At 41.6% G+C, this 23,553-nt stretch overlaps 1 protein-coding gene across 1 annotated transcript; it reads right to left on the reverse strand.

The window, feature by feature from the left end:
* Window positions 1–2,556: 2,556 nt before the first annotated feature.
* zdhhc3b (zDHHC palmitoyltransferase 3b) lies at window positions 2,557–22,167 on the reverse strand. Its single transcript, XM_080734817.1, has 7 exons — window positions 21,802–22,167; window positions 16,797–17,128; window positions 14,759–14,883; window positions 13,024–13,120; window positions 12,071–12,152; window positions 10,144–10,274; window positions 2,557–5,911 (listed from the first exon to the last, which is right to left on the reverse strand). The coding sequence occupies exons 2-7, from the start codon at window positions 17,097–17,099 to the stop codon at window positions 5,753–5,755; spliced, it is 897 nt and encodes a 298-aa protein (XP_080590943.1). The 5' UTR covers window positions 17,100–17,128; window positions 21,802–22,167; the 3' UTR covers window positions 2,557–5,752.
* Window positions 22,168–23,553: the final 1,386 nt, after the last annotated feature.

Genomic DNA, 23,553 nt, shown 5'->3' on the forward strand with positions numbered 1-23,553 from the left:
CATCCCCAAAATAGGGACCCCAGGTTTAATGTGTGGGGCTACAACTGCAGGTCTAACGCTCTGATCTTTGACACGCAGTCGCTTTCTGAAACTCTTTGACGGTGTACTTGCAGAAGTCGAAATGGTCAGATGTGTTTGATTATGTTCTTGTACATCACTATCCATCCGTCAGTCAGTCAGTAGTGGTGTCTCTTAACTTTTGGTGCCTACATTCAGAGATGGTCAGTATTTGAAATATATGTATTTGAAATACGTATTTTAAATACTTTTCTGTATTTTGAAATACTATTTGAAATACTTTTTTTGTATTTTGAAAGCCAAAAAAGTGTTTGAAATACCTATTTCATAATACAAAAAAAGGATTTCAAATACATATTTCAAATACATGTATTTCATATACTGCCCATCTCTGCCTACATTTCTCATGCTAATGTGTCAGTTTGACATGAGGACAAACCATCTTCCTGTGAACTCGCACACAATAACATTAGACACTTATAAATGTGTTATAAAGTAATAGGGTATTGGTAACTACTATTTGTTGTGTTTTTCTGATCCCTGTTAGTTATTTCCAGTTTCTGACATATTCCTTCTTGGGTCCACAAGTAACTTTAACAATATTACAATGCTAGATATAAAGTACAGATGGCAAATGATAAGGCATAAGTGACTTAATACTGCTTGTTGGTAGCTTTACAGGGTGCTCAAACTTTAACTAAGTTAATGTGCAGCAGTGCAATTACTGCAATATAAAGGAGAGCTAGTTTCATTAATACACTATGACCTAATGTAACTTCAGAGAATTACAGTTTAATTCACAAAACTGCACTAAGCGTCCTTAAAACGTAACTATATATCTTAGTTCACTCTTAAGTATCCTAGAGTTGTTTTATTTGCAGATTAATAAGAATTAAGAATCATAAGAATAATTAGGTATTTTTGCTTGGGTTGTATAGGTCCTCACACCCATAACTGAGTACAAATTAGTTGTCTTCTCTCCCAGGACATTTTACTGATGTTCTGTTATATAATTCATCAATGTGAACTTCAAATTCTTGACTAGTGGCAGTAAAACCAATGCCAGACTAAGTACAACGTCCCCCAAGGGAGTTAGATATAGGTCAGATACTATGTTTGATAAAAGACCACTTTGATGTGAGAAAGAGGATTTGTAAAAGTGTAAATAGTTTATATTCATAGAAAAGGTTTTAAGGACACATACTGTAAAATGTAATGCAAGATAAAACGCAATGTTAAATAATGATTAAATAAAACCTCTCATCTGACGATTGTGATTATTATTTTCTTGTCAAAATGTCTCAGCTGTGATCATCATTTCCTTACAGGCACAGGGGAACAGACACAATTATTAAAAGTTACAGTAAGGAATGTAGATTTTACAAACATGTTCCATTTTTGTAATATTATTTAGATATGTGTTTAAAATAATACATTCCATAGAGCGTGTGTATTTGCACTCTTAAAAATCAAACCTCGGTTCGAAGTGAAGCGGTGAACTGTTATTCTATGTGTTCTAGAACTCTATGATCTGTACATTCTTTATATTCTGAATGAATGATTTTATCTGGAGGGCCGAATTGTCATGTGAAGCTTGACCAATCCTCAAAGTATCCAATCATCAGACCGGGACGGACACTACACACATATTCTGGACGTACGGGACAGATAAAACCTGTTCATTCTGGACTGAAATGACCATATATGGACATGAGGTGACAGACATTTTGTTTTTGAAAAAATCTGTTCATTCTGTACTGAAATGACCATATATGGACATGGGACACACATTTTGTTTTTGAAAAAACCTGTTTATTCTGGACTGAAATGACCATATATGGACATGGGACACACACATTTTGTATTTGAAAAAACCTGTTTATTCTGGACTGAAATGACCATATATGGACATGGGACACACATTTTGTATTTGAAAAAACCTGTTTATTCTGGACTGAAATGACCATATATGGACATGGGACACACAAAGCCACTCATTGGAAGCGGCTTTCACCGATAAGACAAGAGCCTTGGGGCACTTGGGTGGCACAGGGGTAAAGTTCCTTCCCACCTCCACACAGCATCTGACTTGGTTGGGTGGCTCAACAAAGACAATTGGCTGCGTTCCAGGGTGTGAAGCACATGCTGGGAACCCCACTCTGGCCTGGTAGCCTACGCTGTGATAATGAGAGTAGTACTTCATATAATTAATGGCGCTGGCGTGATGTTCGCCTTGAGCTGGCTTCCATCCTCTACCCACTCACTGTAAGCCATTAGACCAGGGGTCTTCAACAGGGGGTCCGGGACCCCTAGGGGGTCCCCAGAGTTACTACAGGGGGTCCTCCAAATCTTTGAGTGATAGAAACATTTTTTTTCTCCTTTTTTTATATTAACCACTTGAACCCTAGTGTCCATATTCTGAGAACTTTAGCCAAAAATAGCAGATCTACAAGCTCACAGCGAGGCGTTGTGAGCTTGTAGATCGGCTATTTTCGGCAAAGAGCCTTGGTGTAGAGGTGAAAAAGAGCAGACTAAGTACAGAGTAAAAGGTCAAGTTTATTAAGTATTGACGGTTCAAGTGGTTAAATATCTGAAAACACATTGACATGAATCCAAAAATACACTGATGATTGTGCTGTCAAACAATGAAACTATATGGAATCTATGGACAGGTTGTGGGGGTCCCTGCTTCATCTCTCTCTCAACTAAGGGGTCCTTGGCCTGAAAACGTTGAAGACCCCTGCATTAGACCAATCCTTCCCTTGTCCATGCCTGATTCACTTTGTTGTATGCTGTCCCACGCTGAAAATAGTAGATCTACAAGTTTGCTTATAGATCTGCCATTTTCAGTGTGGGACACCATCTTATGAAGTATAAATCAGACTATAAATACATTAGCTGAAACGTGAAGTAAAAAGTAATAACTAATAACATCACAAAGTTTAATTTTGTTTCTTAAGTGCTTTAAGATTTAAAGTATTCAAATATGACGCTTGGTGGAAGAATGACTGGTGATGTATTATTTATTGTAAAGATAATTAAGAGCTTCTTGGACCCTGCTCGGTGCTGTTTGCGGCTATATTTCTGATTTATTTCATTCCCTTCATAAACAAACCATAACAATATTCAACATCACAAAATCAATACCATGTGTTCCAAAAATTACAGATAGTCTTCATGCTTGACCTAAAAAATGTACAAGAAACAAGAAGACAAGCTGGTGTATGTGGAACTAGAATCACAACCATCATTTGTATAAAAAACATAAAATAGTTTTTACTTTCTCATTGATTAAGCATAAGTTATCTTCGATTTCCCATTGACTTGAAATATAATAAAATACCGCTCTGGTTTGCGTGACTCCACACATGCACAGTGGTGACCGAGTTCATACATCTCTCCTTTTACTAGGTCCATAACCACATGAACCCTACCGGTCCTATTCTGGGATGAATGTTTAGCAAAAATAGCCGATCTACAAGTCACAACACAATCGTGTCACAACACTCTGAGAGCTTGTAAATCGGCTGTTTTCGGCAAAGATATTTAGTCAGTGTACAGGGAAAAAAGGAGGGGACCTAGTATGGACCCCTGGGGAACTCTGGTCAACTAATGTAAGTATATAGGGGTTAAGTGGTTCATTTGGCAACATTAGTAGTCTTTGCATTTACAATCCAAACTATGATCTTGTGTCTACGGTAAGGCTAGTGAACACATTAGGATAAAGGCATCTTTATGGGTTGATATTCCACCTGTGCCAAATCATTCCTTAAAATACAAGAAAAATACACTCAAGGCATCAATATAGCTGAAGGAGACACTGTGCTTTTTCTCAACGCTGGATAGTCAAGCATCGTCCACAGCAGTAGCATTTACATAACATTGAACACTTCTGCTGTGGCTCTTCAGGCTTCACTAAACATTTTATACTGGTCTAAATTAGGACACGTTTGTCCCATGAGGTTCTGTGTGAGACTCAAACACCTCGAGTAAACGGATCATCTGTGAATAAATCCAATTCAGTGTGGGAGAATTATCCATGGCTTGGTGCATTTGGGAAGCATGTGTGTATTGCTGTTATTCTAGCTTTCAACCTGAACAGCGTGTACACAACTTCCACTGGGAGTCGAGTTCAAAGCCCCACCCCTCCCGCTGTGACGCAACAGAGGTGGTGCACTCCTTTTTGGTTCACGTGGTAACCTATTCCGTCCACTTCTACAGCTTACTAAGCAGCCCATGGCCTCCACGGGCTGCACATACTCCGAACGTTGAGTGAACCAAAACAAGCGTTCCCGCGCTCAACTCAGTGGAAATGGCTTACACACATCTCAACCACTGTGAACTGTACGGTACTGGGAACAATGAGCTGGTTTCCCCAGGCACTTCCAAATACCCCGTTTTCAGATCTACTACCCGTTTTCCAGTTTGACATCTTGACAAGGCTGGACAAAGGCAGACAGAAACAGTCCTCTATGCCATCGAGTCCAACATTTTGACTTTGAAGTCGTTCCAACAGTGCAGCTACAGCTCTGCTCTGACTATTGGCTCTGTAGAGGAACTGGGTCAAAGTCAAAGAGCTCCTGAAAATAACCCTTTTTAACACCTTCAGTATCAGTGGGCTTTAGTACATCAGGGACACTGTCAAACACAGAAAACAATAAAAAACGGATTTCCAGATACTTTCCTTTGATTGTCTTCCTGACACTGTGTTGTGACATGTGTTGTCCTGTGCAGTAAAACTCACAAACCCGGGCCACGAAATGACAAGATTACAAAATATAAAAAAGGTATCAGCAAGGTATTAGCAAGTACTGTTTGACCCAGGTCTGTATTCTATCAAGTCTATACTTACATTAAGACATACTGTATAGTAACTATGGAACGCTACAATGCAATGTGCTAAGGCAATTCATCAGCAGCATTCAGCAAAAGACAGTTACAATGATACAAATACAGCAAATGAAGAAGTAACGGGATCACAGCAATGTTTGCTGGAAGAGAATCAAAAAAATAAAAAAGAAAGAAAAACACTATCGTATATTTTCCATGTCTGAAGAGAATTGCTTTAAGAAGTATTCACCTCGTGCATGCCTTATTTAGGCTCGGAGGCAGGACATTTATCCAACTTAGAAGTTCTTCTCCATCTGAAGAAAAATCCAGTTTGTGGTCTTTTTAACACATAATCATGAAGTATTTCATGTAAACATCCACTATTGAACACCAGGTGTGTCTTTGGTGATGACTGTTTTGTCGGACATTATGTTTTGTCAGGAGGAAGTACATTCCTTCAACGTACTTGGGAGGAAAGCAGCTGTACTTTCCACAGGTGACTCACCAAGCAAACAGAAACAAATACAAATAAATACATGTTTAAAAATCCAGGGTGTGACAACGTGATCAAATATCCTGAAACCTTTATATGATCCATAAATGAGAAAGAAAAACAATAGAAGTGGTCGACTATGTTGTCCATGTCATTAAAGATGAAAGGAAAAAGAGGGGGAAAAATCCGATTTTCAAAAATAAATTCAAAAATAGCAAAGATTGCTAATTTACAAGCTGTAACATGTCATGTGGCTTGTGTCTGCTATAGTTTGATATTTTTGAACTTTTAAGTGGTTAAGAGGTTGGGGTGCAGGGGTGGAGGTCCGTGGATCCATTGTTCTGATGACCCATTCATGTCCCGTCCCCATCAGTGCAGGCTGGCTAGAGTCTGAGCACCGGCTGTGTGTTCTCAGACGATGTACTGATAGACGTCTCTCTTGCCGTGGTCTGCGTTACTGAAAGGACTGAGCCAGTGTATAGTGAAAGGATGTCCAAACACCACCTTCATGTTCATCCATTTGGACCTCTTGGCCCATCGTCTCTCTTCCTTTTTCAGCTGCTCAATGCCCTGTGGATCAAACACACGTGTGTGATGAGGTCTCTGTTCTGTAGCACAGTGGTTCTCAAATGATTTTTTTTTTTGGGGGGGGGGGGTCCCCAGATGACAGTGAAGTGACAATTTAAGGCAGTGTTTCCTAGTGCATTAACGAAAAAGTCGACTTCATCTAACATATAATTTTCCGAATGTCTGAGTGTCTGTCTGTCTGAAACAGCGTTTCTCCTCAGTGGCTGGAGCAATTGATCTGAAATCGCATCACCATTAGCATATGAACACACCTGACATAACTGTGAAGCCCGTTTGTCACTTTCACAAATCATATGCTGTATATTAGCATTTTTATGGTGTATCTACTATCTATTCTGCATCTAGCATGAGGCATATCTATTCTGCATCTAGCATGAGGCAACATGTTTAACCAGCTGTGTGTGTGTGTGTGTGTGTGTGTGTGTGTGTGTGTGTGTGTGTGTGTGTGTGTGTGTGTGTGTGTAGGCTAGGCAGGCAGACAGGTGTGTGTGTGTGCAGGCGGGTGGGCGGGGGGGGGGGGGGGGGGAACACAGTATCTCTGTAGCCATTAAACGAAACGGGTATTTCTTACATTGATGCTCCTACATATTATCATGCAAGCACCAGTTAAAGTTACTTTCCATCCCTCATAGACTGTGTGCAGTGCACACATCCCATAACCCACACACTGCACATCATTTCGGAGCTCATATCCTTGAACGGGTAAGGGCTAGTTACACAAGTCGACTGAGTCGACTTCATTACACAAGTCGACTCCCACCAGAGAAAGTCGAGTTTAAAAAAAAAATCTTCGTATTTCTTTCTATTATTTTTGCTCCATGTGTGCGTCTGTACAGCATTCAAACAGTAGGATTGCTTATTGTCAAGAACGGAATGATCCAATAGTACAGTGCCACATTAAATTTGGTATAACATGGTTCTATTGTGAAAATAGCCGATCTACATGCTCACAACACGAGGCGTTGTGAGCATGTACAGTAGATCGACTATTTTCACAATTCCTGCCTCTATATATTTGACAATTTGGCCAATGTTTAATTTGTCATTTTAGAGGTATTAAAAAGTCCTTAAATTGGCACTTTAGAAATGTGCAGATATCCTCTATACACTTAAACTTTAATGAAACAAGATGAGCCGAGTGCTTCAGAGTTTAGCATGTGTAGTATCTCCAGTCTTGTCGTGTTTGAGGTGCTAGAAGTTAATATAGGATCAAATCAGCATGGGGTCCCATCGGGAAGTTCTTCTCGCACACTCGGAGCCAAGGAACGCATTAAAAAGCCTTTATTTGACAACTAGGGCTATTACATATTAAAACAATAAAAAGCCAATAAACTTAAACTTTATGTTGGTTTGTTTACTGTTGAGTGAGAAAACAATGTTTCACATTAAGTTAATCATCATGAACCCCCCAAAATAGTTGGGGGGTCGTGTGTGATGTGATGACGTCATCAAACGATAAAGTCGACTTCAACTCAACTTTTTACTGAGTCGAGTCGACTTGAAATAAATCACAAGTCGTTAATGCCCTAATTTAAGGCAGTGTTTCCTAACCTTTTTTTCTGCCAGGGCACACTTGTCATAGCCAAAAGATCCCAGAGCACACCTAGATGTATGGTGTGTGTGGCTATTATCTAAATGTTTGCCCCTTTCTTATATTATTTTACAATTTGGCCAATGTTTTACCAGTTTTTATATAGTTTGTTGATCACTTTTGACGCAGTAATGGTCTTGAGGTATTAACTCATACCTCGCGATCCCCGTAGAGACCGTAGATTTCCCGCTGTACCGCGCTGCCATGCCCGTAGAGCCCGCAAAGTTTAATTAGCTTTAATCATTATGAAAGGATTAAAAGTATTAGCGCAGATTTTCGCTGATTCTGGCTCTTTAGGCCCGCCCCCCTAACTGTATCCGGTCATTTCCGGTCTGGACCGGATCCAGCTTTCCGTATCCAGTCTGAGCCTGGGCCATAGTCCCGCCTCCATTGGTTTACTGTGTAACAGAAGTGGAAGCTACTGGGCGATGGAACGCTCGTTTTTCAATCGGATTTTTGCGTTTGGAAACTTTGATCCAGTCTCTACACGCCTGGATTATGATCCCCGCACATATCGTGCGTTTTGTGCGCGAACGTGTCCACGTGTTACCATAGCGCACAGTTGGCTTTTTTCAATGCTTTTTCATGTAAACACTGGCTGACTGGCTGGCAACGGATATGTCTTTTTCAATGGGGTTTTTTGTATTCGAAAGCTTGTCACCGAGTCTACACGTCTACTAGATGAGTCGCGCACAGATGCCCACGTTAAAAGGTAAGGACAATTTGGCAGCTGCTTACTACAGCTATGTTTAAAATGGCAGAGAAAAAGTTAAAAAGGTTTTAAAAGTCCTTAAATTGTGATTTCACTGTCAAAAAGTGGTCATGTATATAAGGGGTTCTTTGTCTGTTACTACAACTTTTGCCTGATGAAGACGTGAAGTCGAAACGTTGCAGTTGCCTATAATAAAAGTACGTTTTTTGGAGAATATAAACAGTGTGCGGGCGTTCTTCTCCTTCCATTATCTGATACCTTGATGTCCAGCACCTGGCCTGAATATAGGCTTGAGATGTGCACACAATCTTGTCTATGAACTGTCAAAAAGGGAACACCAAAGCATCTCAAAGGGCACACCAAAGGTCCGCGGCACAGTGGTTGGGAAACACTGATTTAAGAAGAAAAGAAAAAAAAGAAAAGAAAAAAACTGCACTGCATCAAACACTATACTATAAAAACTGGTCAAACATTGGCCAAATTGTCAAATAATATAAGAGAGGTAAAAATTCCAAGCTGAGTGAAACTGAATGTTCTGACCCTTGCTTACAGAAGTGGTCACACGTTTTAGACGAGATGCGAGAGTCAAGCATCAGGCGAATCTGGTTGTTACTGTATGTTTGTACTTTGGCCTGCATCATCTCTCACCAGTGTGTACATAACCTTACCATGGAAAGGCAAAGGTATTCTATCAATGTCAAATTGTGTAAACGCTGTGCCTATTCGCTGGCAAGTTGGCAACGTACAATCATCACATGTTATCTCAGCCTGACTTTTAATAATTTACCCAATCAACAATGAGTCAAATGAGTGTGAGGTGAAATGCAAAGTGGATAAAGGGACAGGCTCTCTAAAACACGTACAGTATAAATGAGCTGCATTCAGCATTGCAAAACATGCCTTCAATAGGAGGAGAAAGCATTTGAAACCCTATTAACACATTGACCGCCATTTTAACATACCTCCGTACTCCCACCTGCCATTCGTCTCCATAGACTTCCATGTAATTGGGTGTGCACGGATCATGCACACCCATGCCTAGATAATGCACCACGTGTGTCCACATTGCTCACAGCTTTCAAACAAAAAAATCCGAATGGAAATCCGTTCAGGCATTCATGAGATAACAGCCACTATGTTTAACAAAGATGGCTGCCAAAATGGCTGCCATGCTTGAAAGATGGGGTTGCTATGGGGGTTAAACATGCAATTTTGCGATTGCTATCATGCCTACTCCATTTTTGGGGGTCATCGATCGGGCCTGGCGGGGAAAGACATTGGAATAATCTCGGGACTATCGGGCCTGGCAGGGAATGAGTTAAGATGACGTGAGACTAAAGAGGAAAAAAATGCTATTTTGTGAGATTCAAATCCAGTCATTCTGCAATGTCAGGATATTATTCAAACTATTGGGAGAATTAAGCATTCGTTTAAAAATAATCATCATTTACCCTTTTGTAATTCAGTCTAACCATAGTATAGCCCTTTATTTACAACATCCTGTTGTCCTCAGGTCAGAACAACATCTGAAACCAAACAAACTACAGCAACTAATGGGAACGGTGGGGTGCGGTCCATCACTGTGTCTAGTGTCTAGTCAATGCATGACTGCATTGACTAGCAGTGACTGTTATGTGCACTCTTTTGTTTGGCACTGTTTGCTAAGTTATGCTTGAGTATAGCTTTATGTATTCTTCTCTTTTTGCAATAGCTTTCGACACTTCATGTTTTATTTATCTTTTTTTGGGCTTGCTCTTTGGACTGTATACTACAGTACTCTTTTTCTTTTTCTTACTTCTCTGTAATTTGTAACCTTAACTGCTGTGCTGCCTCTGGGCAACTGAATTCCCCCTGTGGGATAATAAAGGTATCTATCTATCTATCTATCTATCTATCTATTTATCTACTTACCGTCTCATCGGTGCAGATGGAATGGACCTGGGTACCAAACATGACAGCCGTGAAGATGAGGAAGAGGAGGGCCTCAAAGCACAAGAGGATGAGGAGGATGACTGTGGCAGGAGGGGAGAAGTTACTGCACTCTGAGGTTGGAGGAGGGGGAGAAGAGGTTTGATCAGGTCACATGTGGTGAGCAAAAGGAGGTGGTGAAAATAGTGAGTTTTATTTTGCAATTCAAGATTTCACTATTCCAAAATCGTTTCCCTTCCATGTTCTCCCTCTCCCTGCCTTCTTAGCTATTAAAGGAGGACTTCACCACTTTTCAACCTATCTTCATATAATTGGTCCTCACTAAAAAATTGCTTTTCTTTTCCCTCAGAGGAGGGTTGTGGGCAGGTCAGAAACCCATTGTCTTGTGACATCATCGATTGGGAATCCAAACTAATAGAAAATGCAGGCTTTCTATTCCTGAAAAGTTGCAATGTTAAAGTGGAAGCCATTGTTCTCGTGATAATAAAAATCTAAATATTTTTTTTCTTCAAAAATATAGATTTTTTTTGGGGGGGGGGGGAAATGATGTCACAAGACTATATGGATTTCCGGGGTGCCCGCTGGCCTGGTGGTCAAGGCGCATACCACATACTAGGCTATGATGCCTGCTGGCGTCGCCGGTTCGATTCCCGATCCGGACGACCTTTGCCGCATGTCAATCCCCATCTCTCTCCCCATTTCCTGTCAGTCTACTGTCCTATCAATAAAGGCATAAAAAGCCCAAAAACAAATCTTATAAGACTATATGGATTTCTTAACTTCCCACAGCTCTCCTAAGAGACTTGGACCGAGTAGAAAAAAAATTGTGCTATTTTATTATGAACATTAGTGAGGACATATTATATGAAGATGGGTTGAAAAGTGGCAAAGTCCTCCTTTAAGGTGAAGAACTAAATGAAAGCAGATGTAGAAGTAGAATAGACTGGACAAGAACTACTGCCAAAAATGTCTAACCGGAAGTTTATAGCAAGTACTGTACATGGAGGGAGTTCTGGTAGGCTGGACATGTAGCCTTGTACTTCCAGTCCTTCCGGCTAGACAATTTTGGAGGCAGTTCTTTCCAGGCTTTATCGCATTGTAAGATGGAGATAAGAATTGATTTTTTTTAATAACTAGATAACATCGCTGATAAAACAGGACTTGTGTACTAAAGTAAGTATTTAACCGGCAAAATGAGGTCCATGCTGGAGACTGCACTGGTTTCCCATATATAGATATACAGATTGTCATCTATGCTATAGTCTAATATATACAAAGAGGCAACAGCACAAAACATCACAGGACATTTGTGACCAATTCATTGGTGGAGAATGCTGGAGTTGATCATTTAATCAGTGTTCTAGAATCACTTTGTGAAGTAGCATCTAAAGCAGTGGTCCTCAACCTGTGGGTTGGGACCCCTGGGGGGGGGGTCCCCAAATTATTGTGGGGGGGTCCCCAGATGATTAACTTAATGTGCAACACTGTTTTCTCACTCAACAGTAAACAAACCAACATAAAGTCAAGTGTATAGAAAGGTACCTACACATTTCTAAAGTGACAATTTAAAGACTTTTTAATACCTCTAAAATGACACATTAAACATTGGCCAAATTGACAAAAATTTGAGGGAGAAATTAAAATAGCAGATCTACATGCTCACAACTGTTGTGAGCATGTAGATCTGCTATTTTCACAATAGAACCGTGTTATTCAAAATGTAATGCCTCAACTCTTAGTGCTCGTCAGGGTGGTGGTGTGTGTGTGTGTGTGTGTGTGTGTGTGTGTGTGTGTGTGTGTGTGTGTGCGGGTCCCCAGTTAAAATATGATTATTTTGGGGGTCACGGCCTGAAAAGGTTGAGAACCACTGATCTAAAGTGTAAAGGACATGGGGTGCAATAGGACTTACTGGACCAGTCTTCCTCTAAGCAGAAAACAAAATGGAATGCCACCATGATTAGAGCATGGAGAGATATTAGTGCAATGTACATCTGAAAGGAAACACAGAACATTTGGTATTAACTCATTTAGTGCTCCTGAAATTAACAGATTAGCTTACTCTGAAATACATTCATATTCATTACGATGCTATAAATCATTTTAAATTTGTCTAATGTCTTCTTATTCTGGGGAACCTACCCTTTTTTTTCTTCTCTGAGGACTTTTAGACAGAGTGGCCCGTGACATATTAAAGGAATACTTCACCCAATTAGTCACCACATGAAGCCTTGGATTCAATGAGATTTTATTTTTATTTTTATATCACATATTGGATTATTGGCTCAGAAATGCGACACAAATTATATTTTTGGGGGGGGTGCAGTATTCCTTTAATACACCCTAACAGGTCCATTTGGTTCCATTTGTACACTCTCGGAGTTACATTGATTTTACAATATAAAGTTGGGTCTTCGAGTTAGAAATGCTGGGGTCCTATAGCCTAATCCTAATGCATGTCAAACTGGAGGTCCTTGAATTAGAATGGTTGGGAATCACTGCTAGAGCCGTAAAGATCTTCTCTTATGAGGGTCCCTGGCATATCTTTTTAAATGGGGGTCTGCTGGATAATAAGTGTCAATTCGGGGGTCCTTGAAATGAAAATGCTTGAGAACCACTGATCTAAGCTGTTTTACATTACAATATTGTGCTGTACTACCCAAGCTGCTCTGTACAGTGTGTTCACTTCATACTAACAAAAATGACAAAAAATAAAGTATATCAATATATAAATATATAATTTAAATTTGATGCGTTGAAATCTTGACCGCAAGAGATGCCTATACAAGCATTACATATGTGAGACATTCTATGATCATTCTAATGAGCAGTCAGCGGTATGTTCTGTGAAGCTCAAACACTCACTGTGAAAAGAACAAAGAACTTCTGGTTGTTTTCTCCCACACAGTTGTTGACCCAAGGACAGTGATGGTCCATCTTTTTGATGCATCGCTTACACACACTGTGGGGGTTCACGCACGCACGTGCACACGCACACACACACACACACACACACACACACACACACACACAAGATGACATCAAAGTAGAGCTATAACTGTGTGACGTTCAATCAATAACGCGTAATTTGCGGTACACACACGTGTATGTGTCCGTGTGCATTCATATACTTATATACACGTGTACAGACACACACAAACAAGCACGCACGCACACACGTCACTCAATCCACCTTTGGTGCTGCAATTCAGCCAGTCTGTTGACAGTGATGGACACTGGAGATTGGAACAGTCCTCCCATACACTGTGGCAGGAAGGACAGGCGTTTGTGTGTGTGTTGGATGAGATGAGACAGCTGACACCAAAGGTAAACCTTGAGGATTCATAATTTATCATGCACCATCTACCAGTACCTGTACTGTGACATATATATTACAACCATCTACCAGTACCTGTACTGTGACATATATATTACTAGACCCTTCCAATCACCTATCGTCTATCTCTGGCTACCATGTCTGATGGGTCAAACGCTGTATCACCACTAAAAATAAAACGTAGACAAACATGCTGTTTTAGAAATGGGAATTCATATCAGTATGACATCTTATAACCGTTTCAAAGGCCAAATCTCCCAGCATGGCCAGTAGCCAGTGTTTTGTCACATACTGGTGTGTGTTTACAAATCTAAACCAGTAAGACTCCCTAATCGGGAGATAAGGGACCGTCAGGTCGCATGTAAAAATCGGCCTGATGGTGGCGCTAAATGGGACAGATCCATGTTGATGACATGACATACTGTGTAACAATCCGCAGTGTTTATGTATTAATTTTAATTGCGTACAAATAGAACCAGGTTACATTTGTCTTAAGAGTTAAATTAACACTAAGAATGTTACTGTGTGGAACAGATTGCATAATCTAACTTTTCCCACAAGCACAAGGACAAGGCTAATGCTATTCACTACATTTGACCGTATTTCATTTAAACTGCCTTCGCTAAAAGTCACTGGCTTTTCTAAACAATAACTCCTGAAATGGTTTTGCTCTTTTCATCTCTGCAGTCTGTATCTCCCAGAAACCCCGCTGATCTGCCTCAGGGGGAGTTCCTTATGACGCTACAAAGTCCACAGGGAACTGATAATGCAACTGTAACTGAAAAAACAAGCAGGAGAGGAGAGGAGAGACTGCAGTCGAGTGTTCTACCCCTATAAATAAACCCACACAGTCAAGTCATTTTGCAGCGTGTGCAATTGTGAATTCTGGCAATCCTTATTCTGTCACTTGCTCTCCAAACGCGCGCGCGCGCACACACACACACACACACACACAGAGAGAGAGAGAGAGAGAGAGAGATTTCCATTGACTACATATATTCCATAAACCCAAAACTGTAATATTGAAGACCAGGACAAATTACACAGCTCTCCTCCTCCCCCTTTCGTCTCTTTTCGACTTCTTTGTGATGATCTGGGACTCACAAAGATGGAAGTACGTACGGGACGGATAGACACACACACACACACACACACACACACACACACACACACACACACACACACACACACACACACACACACACACACACACACACACACACACACACACACACACACACACACACACACACACACACACACCTGCAGTGGTGGGCTCTGTCAGGCTTGATGCTGCAGCACTTGGGACATTTGTAGACAACCTGGCCAGGCTTGAGCTGGAGGCTTTCGATGAACTCTTTGGTAGCGTTGCCTTTGGGTACCGCTCCCTGCGACAGAGAAAGACACTTTTAATCACTGCTGATGCCTGTGACACACACGACAAATAAGCAATCTCTCGGAACAGAAAAGTGAGAGTTAAAAGTAGTTACATGTTGCTAAATTGTTAGTGCTTCTGGATCATCATCATCAACACTGGAAAAACTGAAAAAATAAATGAAGGATCTGTGCACTTAAAGGCCCAGTTCACTTCTGGGACAACCAGATCTTATTTTATTGTTGTCAACACATATCCTGAGTTATTTTTTGTGTTCAATCTGTGTTTTGAGATATTTTAGTATTTCAGCATGAAAGATGATGCATTTTGCATCATATGATGCATCATGCTGCATCATATGATGCAAAATGCATCATCATTCATGAGAGAGAAAAAAAACCTTTATTCTAACATGGCTATACCAACATGTTTGGACTGCAACCCCATATTCATCTGGGCAAACAATCTCCTGGCTAGGAACTAAGCTTCATTAATATTTTCTACCACTTTTTCGAGTCACGTGTTCAAATACTGGATTCTGATTGGCTAAATTCCAGAGGTTATGAGAGAACTACTGCCGCAAAGTTGTGTGAGGACTTGTCCGAGATCAATGAGCCTCAGTGTACATCCGGGGACTTCAGGAGGTAGTCGGAACACCTTTCCCCCAACCAACAAATGACCGTGGCAACGGTCCTATGTTCACTAACGTGCATGCTATAGTCGCCGATTTTCCGCCAACTTTAAAGCCCCTTTTCTCTGAACCTATGCCTTTCTGGAAGCGAACAGCCTCTATTTACGGCCGGAACGGTACTTCTAACTGACGTTAGCTTAGCTGTAAGCTAGACGCATGGATTAGTATGGAGTTGGCGCCATCTGTTGGTGAGTAGAAGATGTTGTTGGTGGAACTATCTGCTGTCTCGCGGAAGTTTTATAGGCAATAATGATTGTAACTTAAGATCCTTGCAAGTTACAACTATGTGTTTTCTTTCATGTATAAGGGAAAAAGTGGTAGAAAAGCTATTTACCACTCGGGGTCGGACATTATGCTCTGATAATGTCCTCTCACTCGGGGTAAATTGCTTACATCTTCTCTCAAGTCAGTCATTTCCTAACTCCCAATCTCCCATGTGGTTCCTGTCACTGCTGACCCCTACTGTTTGGTCTCAGGGAGGATGTAGACATCCACGTTCCCTAAGATACGCCAGCTGCTTTTTTCCAGCTGACAGTGAGGAGTTTCACAGGGAGCATGAAACACCTGGCTGAACAGGGACCCTGGTGTAGCGACAGAGCCCTATCCATCCAGCCAAGCCAGATGCATGTGCACTATGGAGCATTCCAACCCCAGTCTCCATGATGATAGGCAAGAACTTTTAGGAAGCTTCATTATAGAGGAAGAGCAAGCAAATACATGTAAAAGTAAGTTCAAACCCTTACATAAAGATGTTTTGAGGTGAACACTGAGGAAGCCAATTAAACAACTAGGCCTGTCACAATTATTACATAATCGTCTAATCGCAGTTATTTGAAATAATCACAACTATTTTGACATAATCGTTTCCATGTTTAACAGGTCACATACATTTTCTAACATTTAAAAAAAAAAGAGTGGAAATAGTAGATCTACAAGTTCACAACGTGTCGCATTGTAGATCGGCTATTTCCACTATCAATGTTCTTTTTGAAGTATAAAGTTGTCAAAGTTGTTCTTTGTATAGTTAGGTTATGCATCATATTTGCCATGTGCAACATCAAAGCCTACAAGCCAAACAGAAATGTAATTGTCAACGACAAAAACACAATTAAATCGATAATCGCAATTACTTGAGTGACAATTAATCGTCATGTAAAATGTCATAATCGTGGCGGCCCTATAAACAAAGAGAATTGTCAGTGCTGCTGTAACCGTCGAGCAAACACTGGACTGACCGGGTCTGTGCACATGGCTTTGGCGTGCGAGGCCAGGGCGAGGTAGGCCAGGCCGCTGAAGAGCGTCCCGTTGAACAGGCTGTACAGCACATTCTTGGCGGGGAACAGCATGACGAAGACCACCACAAACTCGGCGTAGAAGACCAGCATCCAGGTGATGACGCCACACACGATGCCACAGCCGTCACGGATGAACCACATGGTCTCTGGTCCTGTGCGGAGCGGGGGAGGGGCACAGTGCTCTGGCTTCAGGTAGCCAGCCTGCCGCTCGATGTCCCTGGTGCGCTGTGCGGGGCTATTCATCCTAGAGCCTTGGTGTCTCCATCCACATGCTGAGGGAGGGGAGAGAGTAGAGTATGGCTTGTAAATGAGAAGTAATAAATTAACTTTCCCTTGCTAAACTTAGTTTTTGAGCTAATGTCAAGCATTGTCAATCTGGTGGAAGGATCTCTGTGGCCCTGAAGCGTGATTGGAAATGACACCCGGGCTCCAGACGGAGCCGCTCGATTGTCCACGACACTGCAAGCGGCGCGAAGGCCAGCGGACCTTGGTCCTGCTCTTCGCCCCCGAGCGCCACAGGCGCGAGTGGCCGCGAAGAGCGGGCCAGGGCCGCGCGGCCGGCGGAGCGCCGCGCGAGTTACGAAGCCGTGGTGAATGCAATCGTTATATTTATGCAAGCCCACGATAAACGCCCTGTCCAAGCGACTACAATTGAGCGCTCCCTAGCTCCGCTTCAGCCAATCAAAAGCTTCGGTGGGCGGGGTTTCCCTGGAGCCCGGGTGTCCTTTCCAATCACGCGGCCCTGAAACCTTTTTCTTCATCATTACTGCTGGCAACTTTTTTAGCTGTATTTGAGAACAGTATCTATCTGGCCTCTCTTTGAGAATTTGCAGTTGCACACAAAGACACCATAACCCCAAAACTCCAAAGGTTACCTCAAAACATCTCTTATCCAAAAGGTTCAACTTTTCCTTTTGAAAATTAATTTGTGCAGTGGTAAAAGCAACACAGAATTGGGGTTTAGTTGCCCAAACATATACATACATTCCCTGCTAGTATTCATGGAAGCAGGCAGTGAGAGAATACAACTTTGGCCGTAGTACTAGACCAGTCCTTCATAGCCAAACAGACCACGAGGCTCCCTTTCATTCCACAGATGAAGTGGGAGGTTGGCACTGAAATTAGAACACATTTTACCTTCATCTCTTCCTACGTTTTTTCCGATTCTACAGTAAGCTACTGTATGCCACCAGGACACATTGTGAAACCAAGCACAGAGTCTGTCTGGCCTCTTAAAACCAACCCGGATCATTTTATCCTCCTGCACAGCCCACGCAAAAAACACTAAACCAGAGCACCACCCTCCCTTATTGACTCATTCTCTTCTTCTCCATCCAGTGGGTGGATCTTTGCTTAACAGGGTACAAAGATGATGATTATCATCATCATTAGGGCTGTCACGATTATGACATTTGACATGACGATTAATTGCCACTCAAATAATTGTGATTAACGATTTAATTGCGTTTTTGTCATTGATAATTACATTTCTGTTTGGCTCGTGGCTTTGAAGTCGCACATGGTAGATATGACACATAACCTAAATATACAAAGAAATTACTGACATATTTGACAACTTTATACTTAAAAAGGAACATAGTGGAAATAGCAGATCTACAAGCTCACCGTGGAAATAGTCGATCTACAAGCTCGTAGATCTGCTATTTCCACTATTTTTGAAAATGTTTGAATATATGAAAATGTCAACATGGAAACGATAATTTGCAATTAGACAATTATGTAATAATTGTGACAGGCTCATCAATGTAACTTTAACCTCAACTAAACTGAAAATGTGTGACCTACAGTTTTGCTGTGGCAGCCCTGAGGTCACCTCTGCCCAGCATGCTGTCACGATTCAGACTGCAGCCGTGGTTATAGGACATATTAACTGTTTGTGGATATCACTTTCAGCACTGCCATCTGCTCTCTGGCTAATACAGCATGCTCTCAGTGGGTTAAACAATGCTCACTGCATAATTTCACCAAGGTGCAAAACACTGGAATGGGAATGTGCCCAGCAACTGTCCTAAACCAGATGCTACTGACGTGGGGTCAATAAGTTGTCTACTAATTGAGCTCGGGGAAATCTCGCGCTTTCGATGGGTCATTCTTTCGAGAACCAGCATCGGCAGGTTAGCTACTCACCCGCGTCACGGTTACTGAGGTTAGGGTTAGGTTTTGGCATAGAGGTTATATATTTATATATATTTTTCGTTCCCTTTTTTGATGTACCTTGCTCTTACTGTATTTACTGTACTCTGTTCTTGTTTTTTCTTTTATCTTTTTCATACTTCTCTGTAACTTTGTAAATAACATTATACTGCTGTGCTCTGGGTAACTGATTTTCCCCCTTGGGATAATAAAGGTATCTATCTAGGTTAACATTCACCCACGTCAGCAGGTTAGCTTTTCACCAGGTTAACATTCACTCACGTCGAAAGAACGGACTGTCGAAAAGATGCTATGTCACAATATCAACACGCTCCCATTGAGCTCTACATTTGATTTAGTGCCATTTAGCTGAGCCCAACACAGGTCATAGAACTACAACAGATGCACTTCCCATGGATGTGACAACATCCAAATTAGATTATGTCTGATTCAGATTGAAGCAGGCCACTTCAGGCCAAACCTGCTTCAGAGGGGATGTTTATTTAGTTAACTCATCAGCACAGGTTTTGAGTGATTATGGGATTCTTAGTTGCCACTCCTGTGATGAGAGATCACATTCACAACATTGCCACATGTCTAGGACTATTATGGACAGTGAACTCCTATTAATGCAAAAGGAATTTGAAGAAGCAGGTGACAGTCACATTTTACAAATTGAGGCTATATTAATTGGAATGTTCTGCAAAATATCATGTCCCTGGCCTGGTCCACAGGGTAGTGGTCCAGGCACCTAGGCTGGTAATCCGGCCAGACAGCGTGACGCGGGTTCGAGTCCCGATCCCGACGACTTTTGCATGTCATCCCCCCAATCTCTCTCCCCATTTCCTGTCAACCTACTGTATACCTACCTATCAATAAAAGGCAGAAAAAAATAAAAATAAAAATGCCATTGAATGTTGGACAGAACCTAGTGTGTCAGTGTGTCATGATGAATGCTGTTGTGGTTCTGTGGTTACTTGGCAAACAACTGTAAAATAAATCACACTCGTGTGAACTGAGCGGTGGTGTGTGTGTGTGTGTGTGTGTGTGTGTGTGTGTGTGTGTGTGTGTGTGTGTGTGTGTGTGTGCCCCCTGTGTGTGTGTGTGTGTGTGTGTGTGTGTGTGTGTGTGTGTGTGTGTGTGTGTGTGTGTGTGTGTGTGTGTGTGTGTGTGTGCCCCCTGTGTGTGTTTGTGTGTGAGTGTGCCTGGCCTATGCCTGGCCTATCCTGAACAACAGCGCCCCTGTGTGGTCAGAAAAGGTTACTGCAGGCTACATACCCGGAGACAGACAGACAGACAGACAGACAGACAGACAGACAGACAGACAAACAGACAAACAGACAGACAGACAGACCCACACACACGGCCACGTATAGGAGCGTTGTGACCACCGCTCAATAACATGTGACAAGAGAACAGAGAAGAGAACCGCTTTCAACATGCATCCCTATTTTGGGCTTGTCATTATAGGGCAAACCTTTTCCACATTTCTTAAAGGATATCGCGGTAGATCTTCGACAAGCTCACGACAACACTTCCCAATGTGATGCATTGTGGGTTTGCCTTCTAAATCTGCTATTTTCGCCATATGACACGATCATAGAGTGTACAAATGTGTGTAAATTCACCAGATACTAGTTATGGGATGAATTATTATTATTATTAAGAATAAAATGGCTGCAATCACTGTACCTTGCATTTTGTTAATAAACTAATATTTGAAGTGGCCTGTCATAGCACATCCATGAGGCTGTTCTGAACACCCCCTCCCCCCAACCCTAACTAAACAAATTATTATCTTTATTATGACTTGACAACATAAAAACCTGTGACTAGAAATTACATTGCCTACAGACTAGAGTTCATACATGGCAGTGGGTCAATTAAATCAATGGTCTTTTGTGGCAGTCTGGCAGACTAAAGAATGACTTGTCTTGTATAGAACACTCCCTTGGCGAATAGAAGCTTTTTATTTTTAATCTGAATGGGACCTATTGACTTCAAATTCTCTTAACAGCAAACACTTTACAACACAGCCCTTCACTCCTTGGTAATGTAAAACATTAAACATATATAATGTAGATGAATAACTGCCAATGATATATGAATCGACTGAAGTAGTTTTGTAACAGAAAATAATGTCAATGAACAGTTACAGTTACAAGCATTACACAGGTCACAGTGGCCACTGGCACTGACCAGTAACTCCAGTCCAAACAGTTGAATATTCAATATCTATAGAAATATCTATAGATTGAGAGGACAAGCACCTGTGGGGCATGGGGATATATAGAAAGAAAGTATGGATTTGACCTCTAGTGAGAGGAACAACAGGTGGGCTCGCTTACTCACACACTGATCATGTTCTTTGACTTTCAGTGCACAGTCAGCTTAACCATACTTGCATTTTATGCATTAGCAACGAATATAAGCTACAAGGCAACCAAAACGACACCAATGTATGTCATCAATGTAGGGCACCATAGTGGTTGATTTGCCATATCTGAGAACGTGTTGCGATAGTTCCCCACTTCCTTCAATACGAATTAAGGCATACAGTAAATTACGGTAACTGGCCATCAGCTTGTATGTCATATCACTGACTCATCATGTCAGTCACTATCAAGGCATAAAGCTCTTCTAGCACCTTTAACATTAGGACACCCGGGAAGTGAATCTCTCCAGTTCCTAGGGGTTGGGTGTTGTTGTTGTTGTTATCCATTCATAAATACAGCCTTTTTACAGCAACTCCACGAGTAGTAATAAATTACTAATTTCCAAAACATCCTACCTCGTACTCTCCAGGCCTGTCGACAGAAGTTTGTGGAGAGGAGTCCTCAATAAAAATGTCTCGAGCAGCATACATACATATGAAAAATCACAACCAGGAGGAGGAGGTCACCAATTTCTGCAGTACACCCCTCACCTCAGTCACTCACACACACACGGGACACACACGACGAGTTCATTTCTTCCTGGGTTTTTTTCTCCCCTCCTCGACTAGGGCAGGGTTCTTCACCCATTCGTAGGGGAATGTCAACGAAGACAGCTTCAAAAACGAACTAGCTATCTCACTGTTTATTAGTTCACTAGAAAGCAGTTCTCTCTCTCTCTCTGCGTGCGTATTTTGTGTCTAAACTGTCTGTCTGCTGCACAACAGAAGGAGCGCCGCCGCCGACCAGGAAGTTCCTACAGTCTAGAGGCGGGACGTTCGCGAACGAATCGAGTCTTTTGAACGGCTCTTTGAAATGAACGATGGGATTCGGACGGTTCGCAGTAGGGAGGGAGCCGTTCCTTTCTAATGAACAGTGGTGGGAAGGAAAAGTACAAAAAATCTTAAGATGTAGAAATACTCTGCTACAAGTAGAAGTATGGAATTAAAATGTACTTGAGTAAAAAGTACAAAAGTATTGGAATCAAAATGTTCTTAGTCTGATAAAGTACCAACCTGCTCGGCAACAGTCCGCCATTCCGAAACACCGCTATTCCGAAGCAGGGTTAGGTTTAGGGTTAGGGTTAGGAAAAATAAGCAAAAAAATAATCTGCTTTAAGTAGCATATGAGGGGTCTAACTAGGGGTATTTCATGATTCTGAATCCATTGCAAGCATCCGTTTTGCATGAAAAACATTCCTTGGGCTAAAACGGACCCCAGAAACATGTGAAAAGTGATGATTCGGCACTTTTAATCACTAAACCAAGGCCGATATTTCGCCAAGGAATGATTTTCGTGCAAAACGCTTGCAATGGATTCAGAATCATGAAATACCCCTAGTTAGACCCCTCATATGCTACTTAAAGCAGATTATTTTTTTGCTTATTTTTCCTGTAATGTAAAGTTAATGGGACACCAACTTTAGTGGCTGATTATGAAAATTGCTCAACATATACAAGTTAGCATCCGGTGGTTTTTATATGCTGGGGACCCATACTCAACATTTCTAACATAAAACCTTACTGTACTCAATATGTCCGGGTTCACAATGGGGCTCAATGGGCTGGCAAGCGGACTATATGGCCTATACGGCCAACACAGGGTTGAATTGATTTGTAATTATAATCAAAATCTACAAAGTAACTAAATAACTAAAAAATAACTAAAATGAGTCTTTTTGAACGGCTCTTTGAAAGGAACGGATCCCAGAGATCCGGCTCACTTGAAAGAGCCATAAATCCCATCTCTAGTGCTCTTTTTTTTCTGCCCTCCCATGCCCCCCCCCCCCATGCCCCCCCCCCCACCCGCCCGATAGCATCCCATAGCCAGGAGGGACGTTCACGTTGTGCTGCTATGAGCCGTTACGATGACAACCGTTGCTAAACAACCAACCCGCCTATCAACGGCGCGAATATGATATCCGTCCCTCAGGCTCCCTGGTGATGGGATGGAGTGCGTGTATTCATTTATTTCTGTAATGTAGAATGCCGGAGAATATTGATTCTATATTGTTTTAAGTGTTTAGTTGTCAGAAACCTTGTGTAAACGAAAAGTTGTATTTGTAATTGCTAATTTTATAAAGCTTTCCAGTACAATTACAAAATATAGTT

The sequence above is a fragment of the Nannobrachium achirus genome (assembly GCF_963921795.1).
Source record: "Nannobrachium achirus genome assembly, chromosome: 10".
NCBI lineage: Eukaryota > Metazoa > Chordata > Actinopteri > Myctophiformes > Myctophidae > Nannobrachium > Nannobrachium achirus.